At 45.7% G+C, this 11,314-nt stretch overlaps 1 protein-coding gene across 1 annotated transcript; it reads left to right on the top strand.

The window, feature by feature from the left end:
• The first annotated feature begins 1,059 nt into the window (after window positions 1-1,059).
• On the top strand, window positions 1,060-3,540 carry LOC124671061 (probable CCR4-associated factor 1 homolog 11). Its single transcript, XM_047207497.1, has 3 exons — window positions 1,060-2,156; window positions 2,967-3,022; window positions 3,227-3,540. Exons 1-3 carry the CDS (start codon window positions 1,060-1,062, stop codon window positions 3,538-3,540), a joined length of 1,467 nt encoding a protein of 488 aa, XP_047063453.1.
• The last annotated feature ends 7,774 nt before the right edge of the window (window positions 3,541-11,314 follow it).

Genomic DNA, 11,314 nt, shown 5'->3' with positions numbered 1-11,314 from the left:
GTCTTTTCCTGTTGAAGCGGGGAGACGTTGTAACTAGAATTTGGAAACCCTTAAAACCCTTAAAAGAAGGTCAAGGGTACCAACAAACCGATGAGAGTTGGCGTGAGACTACAACGGTCTTTTCTCATCAAACGGGGAGGTGTTGCGAGTATACCGTAACTCGAATTCAGAAACCTTTCAAGATAGTCAATGGTACTAACAAACAGATAAGCACCAGCTTAGGAAGGCAACAGTCTTTTCTCATCAAATCGGGAAGGTGTTGCCAGTAAAACATAGCGCGAATTCGGAAACCTTATGAGAAGGTTAACTGTACCAACAAGATAAACACTACTCCCTCCTTCTCAGTTTACTAGTCCTCCCCGTATCCCTAGGTCACCAATTTAAGCTATATAATTTAAATTATATAATGTAAAAATTATATCAATAGAAAATAGAACATCTAAACTTTCTAATGATATAATTTTTATAATATACAACTAATGCTAACTTGATCAAATTTACGATCTAGATGTACGTGCACGCCTTATAAACTGTGAGAGAGGGAGTAGTCATGTTGCGGCAGCCATGGTTTCCATATTAAAGCGGGGAGACGATTTCGAAAACGGAAACCGGCATTATAATAACTTGCTAAAAAACAAAATTGAGTGGTAGTAGTAGGAGTAGTATATTTTAGTGTGGACCGAGTCGACCACCTTTGACACGCCCAGATACATGGGCCTTCCTTGGCGGTCCGGTCAGACTTGACACGCCCGGAAGGAGCTAGCTTATCATTGGTAAGTATATATCGCGCACGCCATAAACGCGCTGTCACGTACCCTATCGACCGTCAGTTCCCCTGAACACGAATCTCAAAGCGGCCGTGCCGCCTTCCCCTTCCTTTCCCCCGCACCCGGCTGGAACCAGCCGACCCCAAGCCCTATAAATCCCTGGCCGCCGTCGCCACAGTTCAACATCCCCAAATCGAACACACAAATCAGAGTCCAGTTCGATCTTCTCTGCCCTCCGCGATCCAATCTTCCCAGCGACGAGAATTAATCCGCCGACGACGCCGCCGCCGCGATGACGGTGCATCCGGAGCTCGCCGCCCCGGGGTTCGCCCCCGTCGGCACGGGGTTCGGCCCGGTGACGAAGGGTCGGAAGCTGGAGATCCGGCAGGTGTGGGCAGGCAACGTGGACTACGAGTTCTGGCTGATCCGGCAGGCGGCGGCGAAGTACCCGTACGTGGCCATGGACACGGAGTTCCCCGGCGTGGTGCACCACCCCAGCAAGCCGCACTTCCTGCTCACCCCGTCGGAGCGCTACGCGGCGCTCAAGGCCAACGTGGACGCGCTCCACCTCATCCAGGTCGGCCTCGCCTTCGCCCCGTCCCCGGACGCGCCCCCCGCCATCGCCTTCGAGATCAACCTGCGCGAGTTCGACCCGCGCGTGCACCGCCACGCGCCCGAGTCCGTCCAGCTGCTCGCCGACCACGGCCTCGACCTCGCGGCCCACCGCGCGCACGGCGTCGACGCGCGCGTGCTCGCCGCCCACCTCATGGCGTCCGGCCTCGTCTGCGCCGGCGGCGCCGCCAGCGCCCCCGCGGTCACCTGGGCCACGTTCCACTCGGCCTACGACTTCGGGTACCTCGTGAAGCTGCTCATGGGCCGCAAGCTGCCCCGCACCCTGCCCGAGTTCCTCGGCCTCGTGCGCGTCTTCTTCGGCGAGCAGGTGTACGACGTGCGCCACATCATGGGGAGATGCCCCGGCCTCCGCGGCGGGCTCGACGCCGTCGCGGCGGCCCTCGGGGCCACGCGCGAGGCGGGGCGGGCGCACCAGGCGGGCTCCGACAGCGCGCTCACCTGGGAGGCCTTCCGCCGCGTCCGCCAGGTGTACTTCGCCAAGGAGGGCGTGCGCGGGTTCGCGGGCGTGCTCTTCGGCCTCGAGCTCGAGCTCGACCTCGCCGCCGCAGCCGCCAACGGGAACAAGCACGGCGGTGCCGGTGCCATCAACAACAACAACAAGGTCGGCAACAGCAAGTTTGTCGTCAATAACGGCAGCAGCAACAACAAGTTCGCGAGCAACGGCGGCGGCAGGTGCGCTGTCGGCGGCGGCCGCAACCGCAGCAGGAACAGCCGCAGGGTGGCTCCGCAGGTCCAGGTGGCCGTGGCGGCGCTGAGGTAGATGATGAACCCGGCCGTAGCGTAGCTGGTAGTGTCGTTAACCATGGGTTAATCTGCTCCTAGCGCCTCGCGTCTCTAGTAATCTGTACAGCGTCCCCTTGATGATTCCCTGATTTGGGATGAATAACAATCGTTCTTTGGTTGGTTATAAATTCTGTCTTAATCTGCTTGGAATTTCGAATTTTGAGGACAAAACAGGGCAGAGCATCGTCTGAACATGTGCATGAATTCGAATTTTGAAATAGGGCGTGAGTGGGAGTGCGTGGACTGGGCGCTTGACGAGAGGGTTTGAACGCGTGCGAGAAGGGGCAGAGAAGAAGGGAGGAATCCACTGTTGCAAGCGCGTCTGAACAAGAGACGACCCGCGCGGCAGCAGCCTGACTCTGTCCACAATGTTGTGTCTTGGTCAACACACTGCTGGTACCCTATGAGCTCGTTGTTCAGACAATCAGACTACTAGAGCACTAGCCATTACTCTAGTGCGACCAAGTGACGAACAGCTTTGCTTCCGCGAGCATTCACGTCATCATTACCGCTCCTAAATCAATCCCAATAACTCTGTAATAAACGAGCAAACACTAATTTAGGAGTAAGAACAGTAATGGAGCATTTCCGTTTCAAAAGAAATTAAGGAACAATTTAGTTGAAACGCGTGCCGAGGAAGGGGCGAGAAGAAGCGCAGAGTTGTGCTCCGGTCAACACACCCACGTTTTGAGCTCCTACTAGTCTGATTGCTTCTATACGTAGGAATAGTCGTCAGAGTAGCTGTATAGCAGTAGCATCCATCTAACTGATTTTCTTGTTCAGTCGGCAACCAAAAACCAGCTTGTACAACCAATCTAAAGGGAACATCTTGGACATAGGTACTTCTTAATTAGAGCATTACTATTACTAGCAGAACCTTCAAACTAGTCAAATTCTTAAAATAACTGTTTTTTTAAAGGCCGAGGTAGAAAATTGGCGCCGAACAGAGCCCTCAAACCCTTAAGTCCTTAAAAAAATTTGAAGGCCTAACTCTCATTTTCATCCAACCTGTACAAATTTAGGTTGAGGGGCAAATTACCCAGGCCCCTTCATCTGGTCAACACGCGTCGCGAGAGTGAAATATCCTCCAACGCTCCTCCTCCCCCCCCGCCGCCGCCGGCCCGATTCCGTCGACCCCTGCCACCGCACCTCCGCCTGCGCCCGAGCCGAATCGGTTGCCGCCCCGCCCCGCCTCCGCCTGCGGTCGAGATGCCGCCACGCCCTGCCGCACTCGTCCACCGGCTACCACGGCGTGCGGATTCGCCCCTCCGGCCGGTGGGCCGCCGAGATCACGCGCGGCGTCGAGCGGTTTTGGCTCGCGACTTTCGAGTCGGCCGAACTCGCCGCCCGCGCGTAAGACGTCATGGTGTGGCGCTACGACGGCGCCGTCGGGCCGCGGAACTTCTTCGACATCGACAACCTCGCGGCGACGAAGTTCGTGGCGCCGATGTTCAGCGTCGTTACCCGCGCCGAGGAGCGCGCCGTCCGACGGGAGGACATGCGGATGTCCATCCGCAACCGCGATGAGACGGACAGGGCCGCCTTCCGTGCGGCGCATCCGCAACACGTCGCAAAGGAGCTCGAGTTCTACGCGCAACTGGCGACGCAGCGAGCTGCCGCGACCGCTGCTCGTCCGTCTTCATCCTCGGTGTCGCCTCCCACTATCGTAATTGACGATAGCTCCGACGACGATGATCCCGATTGGATCGACAAGATGGTCGCGGAGTTGGAGGCAGAGGAAGCCGCCAAGAAGGCCGCGGAGGACCCCGATTGGTGCGATAAGATGGTCGCGGAGCTGGAGGCGGAGGATGCCACGGAGGAAGCCGCCTAGAAGGCCGCGGAGGATGGTGACAACTCCGATTTCGATGAGGACTTCTGGGATAAACCCTAGATTTCGACGATCCGATGAATTATCTGATGGGGTTCGTAGCATAGAAAACAAAAAATTTCCTACCGCAAGACGAATAAATCCAAGATCCAATCTATGGAACACCCAAGATCTAATCTACAAGATCGGAGCAACGAGATTGATGTGAGACTAACCCTCGAAGATTTCCAAAGCCTACGAGATTAGATCTCGTTGTTGGTGTAGACGATCATCCCCAGTGCTGCAATCCGGGCAGCACTTCCGTACTCGGTCGCGCGTACGGTGTCGATGAAGCCCGTCCTCTCCCCGTTCCAGCGGGCAGCGGAGGTGTGGTAGATCCCCTCGGAATCCCAGCAGCACAACGGCGTGGTGGTGGAGGTGGAGGAGAAAGAAGGAGGAGGGAGAGAGGGGCGGCTAGGGCTTGGGGGGATGATGTGCTGCGCCCCAGCCCTCCCCTCCCTCTTATATAGGCGTGGGGGGGCTGCCTTGGCCCCTCCTCCAAGCCTTTGGGTCGGCCAAAACAAGGGGGGAACTTCCCCCCCAAGTTAAGTCCCTATTTTCAAGGGATTTGATCTTATTGTAATATCCCAGGTTTAGAGGCAATAAAATGAGAGAACACCAAAGTGTGCATTGCATTCATGCATAGAAAATTCGGGGAATTTTCGCGCTTCAAATAAAACTTACCACGATGAATCGAAGTTTCACTTGACTTGCTTGGAATTGAAGTAGATCATCAAGTCAAGCGCTATAAACTTCACTGTGATCTTTACTAAAACCTTGTTTTGGGTAGAAAGGATTTGATCTATGTATTAGATCAAATGGAATTAGATTTACAACAACACATTCTTTAAGAATCAAACCCCAACTTATTAACACTTGAAAGTTAGCAAGTACTTTTGTGTGTAATTTAATTCACTTATAAATAAGGTAAACCACAGGGTCTAAAGTGCATAAAAGCCACACATTCTTATTTAAATCATAACTTATTAAATACATGGAATATCATAAAACTAAATCCATTTACATTACGAATTATAGTTCAAACTATTTGAATAAAATTAACTATGAGTATTTTGAAACTCATATGATCATGCCTTGGTGAATTCAAACACCAACTATCCAAACTTGAGAAATAACCCTCAACATTAACCTTTTCACCAATATTATAATATAAATCCAATCAAATATGATATAGTGACTCATCCACAATAATAAAACCATCCACAAGATATTTAGTAACAAATGCCACTTGGCTATCCAAAAATAAATCATATGAGAGGATAATGATCTTGCCACATGGGATGAAAATATCTACATGACTTGCATCCCAAGCTTTGCCACCTCATGCTCAAAGGATTGCTATGGATGAGAGCATGACAACCAAGCACCTTACTCATCAAACCAACACAAGAGTCACCACCTATGTGTCATGATATTAGAGCTTGCCCAAGCCTATAAATAGAGCCACACCCTCCATCCATTTGCTCATCTTGTAGCATGATACATGTGAACAAACACATAGAGCCACTCCATATGAATTAGATAGGATCAAGATGAAGAAGCTAGGAGGTGGAGGCATACCACAAGATGCAGGTTTATCAGATTTCTTGAAGAACAAGCTACATAAGATTGCAAGGTAGAATTCCTAGGCAAACCATCTATTTAGAGGATCATATCATCATCTCTTGAGTAGAACCTTAGGATATTCCAAGATATTGAGAAGTGAGAGAGGTTATAGATGCTAACCATATCCATGTCTATCCTAGAGAATATTAGAGTAGTATTAAATTCTACTTGTTCAAGCCAACCTTTAATCTTGTAGATGAGAGCCATGTACCATTAGTGAAACATAACCAAAGCTTATGCTCATATTCTAATCCTAGTTGTGTATCACATTGGTGATCACCACTTAAACCCTAAACTACATGTGAATTCCAACCCATGGATTACTTTGGATTATAATTATAACCCTGCCATGCCTCATGCCTATTTAATACTTCAATTAGTAAAGCATCACCAAAACCCTAAACCTTTCACATAGGAATCACTTCACATAAAATATTAAACCCTACCTTTCCATCCTAGTAGACCAAATGAAGTAGTGTTCTATAAATTAAACCATCATTAGCAAATGCATTGCTAATTATAAACATAGGATCCATCTTAATTAGTTCAAGCTAAAGTTTACTAAAACCAGATTAGTGATTATAGAACTTTCTTAACCATCTTCTTAAAACCTTAGGAATAATTCTCCACATAAAATCATGAACCAATTCCATTTCCTTTACCATTTGTTAAACTCTAGATATAATTAAATTATATGTGAGTAATCACTATGAATGAGCACTAGCACAATAGAATATATTCACCATGCACATGTTCTATATTTTCAAATCATTTAAACGAAATGGTTCCTAAATTATAAAAGAATGGAGATCCATATCTTAACCATTTCCATTTTAATTAAACCTCACAAAGTGTCACTCTAATAAAAATACAATATTTGTTTAAACAACAAAATCATGCGAGTAAGCATGATTATCAAATTATCTTGATACTCAAGTATTTTAGGACCTGTAAAATAAAACGAGAATTCAAATGTGAATTCAAATACCAAATAGAAACCAGGAAATAAAAACAGAAAATAGAAATTTGAAATAAGAAAGAGAGGGAAAGCTCACCTGGCTTACCTGGCCGTGCAGCCCATCACCACCACGTCGACCAGGCCCAGCACCAGCCCAGCCCACCAAAGCAAGCGACCCAACCCACCTTACCGATTCGTCGAGGAAGAAAAGGAGCATCGTCGTCTTCTCCAACGACGACAGCACACGAGAGCACCCCGGCCACCTCACCGTGTTGGATAGGGACGCCCGGACGTCGTCGGACCTCTCAGAACCGCGCCCAACTCCTCTCGCGTCCGAGCCTATCCAAAAGCATCTCGATTCGTGCTCGTTTACAGTACCATTGTCACCGCCACATCTCGGCCGTCGCCGGCGGTGAACTTCCTAAATTGACCTCCTCTAGCACTATAAATACCACCAAGAGGATCACCGTGCTCCTCTTGTTCAACTCACCACCCCATTCCCTCTCTGTCCCTCTCTATCTCTCGTTTCCATCCGTGCCAGTTCGCCGGAGTCGAGGAAGAACACGGTGGTACAGGCCACCCCAGCCTCAGGCGCGTGGTCGAGGAGAAGCGCCTGGCGCCGTAGATCATCTGGGAGGAAGGAATCGACCTGGATCTTCCTCAAGCCGGCTAATTTCCTCGATTCCCTTTGCAGCAGATCGCCGGGAATGGCGAAGTCCTCGCCGTTTCCGTCAACCAACGTCACCGTCGACCACGCCATCAGATTCAGGGTGAGTTTGCGCGTCTATAGGGCCAGCTCTCGCTTCCTAGCATGCATCCTAGCCTCGTTTTCCATTTTGGCCGAGTCGCGCCGCCGCAGACGAGTTCACCGGCGATGCCCCGGTGACCTTTGGGTGGTGGCGTTGATGCTCGCGAGCTCAGTATCGAGTCCTGGTTCGAACGCGCTAGGTTAGATAGTCTCTGGGGGTTCCTGGTGGCCATTCCGTCGCTCGCCGGAGCGTCACCGGCGTCCTCTCCGGCGAGATCAACGTGGCACTGCCACCTAAGCTCTGTTGACTGGTCGTTGCCCGCGTGGCAATTGACCCAGTCAACAGGCCCACCTGATCGATCGCTGCGGGTGTATATGAACCGGTACCTTTAGTATTTAGTGTTAATTTCAAATTCCAGAAAATTGCAGAAACTTTGTAATGTCATAGAAAATTCATTTCAACTCGAGAAAAATATAAATAATATATGAAAATGCTCACAAAAATAAACTCTATTCAAATAAAATATAAAACAAAAATTTGTGTCAAAATAAAAATTCACTTATTTTTAACCTTATTAATTATGCCATTTCAATTATTTAAAATACAATTTGAATTCAATAATTAGTGAAGTTTCAAAATTAAATTTTAACTATTCAGTAACTAAGTAAAATGTTAAGATTCATTTTATTTATCATATTGGCATTAACTTAATTATTAGTGGTAATTCATAAACTCTAATTTGCAAATTACTATTTTCTATTTTCTTTAAATAGTAATAACTCAAGAAAATATTATAAGCCAATATTATTTTGATAAATCAAAACTTATTTACTTAAGAATTCTTAGTTAACAAGTTATTATTATTTTAAAACCTAATAATAATTAGGAAACCCTGATTTCCAATTAAACCCTAATTAGTACTTGTTTTAATTGTTAAACCCTTATCTCCGAATTAAACCTAATTAGGAGTTACCCTAATTATTAATTCTTGTGGAAGTTAATAAAATGTCAAACCATTACTAATTATGCTTCAAAGTAGTTAGTTACCACACCTATATTCCCAATCATCATTTTAGGAGTTGTACCATAATTTAGAAACCCTAGCTTTAATTTAAGTAAAACCTTGATCCCATTATTTCATGTGATCATTCCACCTTAGAACCAACTCTAAAACCCTAAATATGTGTCACATATGATCATGGGAGATTTACTTGACATATAGAACCCTAATTAGCAACAATTGAATACATGCTTAGGATCCACTAGCATAAAACCAAGTCACATGAGATTATCATTTCATGTTCCTATTTTTAATTAAAACCTATATGATCCACTAATGTCACCTAGGTATAAACCCTAACATGTTAATTGGATTAGTACCATTAATCACCACTCTTATATACCATACCATTAAGATCAACCTCAATCATTAAACCCTAGTAGAACCATAATGATAAACCCTAGTATCAACTTTGTGTAGCAAATCACATCACATGTTCCTATCCAACTAAACCCTATTAAAGAAATAATAAACCATCTAGTTTAGAAGCAATTAGAGATTACTTAGTGAAGCAATTGTAAAACCATAGTAAACCCTAATAGCTAATTTATAGAACCATCTTGATAACCATCCTTTGATATGATGCTTATAAGAAACCATAGTAATGAACCTACCATACTTGTTGTATATAGAAACCCATTCCAAGTTAAGAACCAACTAGTTCCTATTAGTGCAACTAAATGAACTCAATAGCAAACCCTAGAGTTACATAGCTCCTATGTATAGTAGTTCTTGTTCTTATTTAACCTGTTCTTCAAAAGTTATTCTTTTGAAGTACAAATGTCAATCAAACCTTAGAAGTTTAATCCTTCTTTGAAATACTCATTATTTCTTAAACAACATGTTCTTCAAAAGTTATTCTTTTGAAGTATAATACAAGTAATCATCAACCATGTTCTGTAGAACTTAAAATTGACAACCTTGTTCTTTATATATTATTCCACCACTATTCTTTATGTATATGATTGTTATGATGCCTTATATCACTTGGTTATGATGCTAATATAACCAAACCCTAATAAGAACCTTGTTTGAGAACCATTCTAAAAGTGCAACCAACCCTAAAGAAATCTTTACAACTCATACATCCTAAATCATCGAGGTTAGGTTACGCTCGGGACGATTGCATCTCATACTATGCATTATAGCATCTTTGCCAGTTCTTTAAACATTGTCCTTACCGGACGATGATGGTATTTCAGAATTTGGAGTTATCACGTATCGAAGCTTTTGCCTGCATAATCTTGCAGTCAAGAAAGGCAAGTTCACCCTTGCTCATGTCAACTTGATTATTTTCTACTACTTTAATGCAAAGCTATATACTTATCATTCCTGCATCGCAAATGAAATGTTATTTTCCAACTATGAATATGACTATGTGGCTGGCAATGGAACCATGGTATGTGTTGATATGGTGGAGGTTCCATTGCAATGGGTTATATCACCCTAGGATTAAATTACCAATGCCGATCCGGTGATTCTAGCGCCGTACAAACCGCGTTGACCATGAGATCTATAATGGCTGCGGGGAAGCCGGTCGTATCTTTTCCCTTCTGCACGCCAACGGATTGGTAGAGACGGTGGGGTGCTGGAGGCACTGCCGCAATAGGTTGGGAAATCCTTTTAAATCCCCATCCATTAGTGATGTTAATCTCTACCATCTATGAAGGATTGTCCGGAGTACACCATGAGTAAAGCCGTATTATCGGGGAAAGTCTACTGGAGGTGTACGGTTGGACAAAAGGGTGGGTTTGCAGTCGCGGAGAAGGCGGTGTGGGCTTGGATCTTTATACCTGGCCTCACACCAAAGGAAGTGTGAACGGGGGCAAGTCCTCGCGGATGGCAAAAAGGGTGAGATCTCTTATGGGAAAAGTAACGCACCTCTGCGAGAGGATACTGAATTGTGATCTGTCACTCCCTGTTTCGGGAAGGGAACTGCGAACGCGGCAGGAAAGGAACTCCACGAAGTTCTGGTCAACCTGTGAAGACTGACGGGCATAGTTTTCAGAATAAAATAAACCTTTTGAAGAAATGTTTATGAAAACTTGCATTGGCCTATGACTTTCTGGTCTATGGCTGTAGCTAGTGCATGATACACATATTTCCTAATATGAACTTGCTGAGTACGCTCGTACTCATTCTATCTCGTTTGAACCCCTTCTTAGAGCAAGGCACCGAAGGAGAAACTACCGTGGAACTCGAAGACAAAGGAGTCAACTGCAACGAGATGAAGAATCCAATCAAAGAAGTCAATAGAGTCAACTTCGCATCAGCTATAATGGAAACCTAGACTAGTAATAGAAGGGAACCTTTCCCTAATCATAGCACCTAAGTAGCTAGATTTCTATAGCAAGCCAAGTAGCTCTTGAACTTGAGTTAGCAATAAGATAGACTACGAGTCGTTCTTCTGGAGCTTTATTTGAAGTTTTACCTCACTATAAAGTAGGAGGTTGTGTTGATCTTATGTAAACAGTTCGTGTGTACTTCTATAGACATACCTTGGACTCGCATATGTTTCTGTTGTACCACTCTGAGGGATGTAATATGAGTGGAACGGTGTTTCACTTGTGTTATGTCAACGACTTGTGTACTACACCATGCAGTGGTACGCTGGGTCACCACAGCTGGTATCAGAGCAAATGCTTTGACCCTAGGATTAAAACCCTTTAAAGGAGACCTATAGGTTTGGTAGTGTCTATAGGAAGTGTATTAGTTAAGTCGACTATGCTAAACCAACTATTCTTTTGACTTGAGATGGGTATTCACTTGAGAATAATCCTGACACACTTGAGTCAATCTTTCGTATCTATCTTTCTTAAGTAAAGTTAGTTAGTTATCTTGCTTCATTCCAAATAATTAGAACACCATTGA

This window comes from Lolium rigidum, chromosome 7 (genome assembly GCF_022539505.1).
Source record: "Lolium rigidum isolate FL_2022 chromosome 7, APGP_CSIRO_Lrig_0.1, whole genome shotgun sequence".
Taxonomy (NCBI): Eukaryota; Viridiplantae; Streptophyta; class Magnoliopsida; order Poales; family Poaceae; genus Lolium; species Lolium rigidum.
This window is presented reverse-complemented; position numbering and strand designations above follow the sequence as displayed.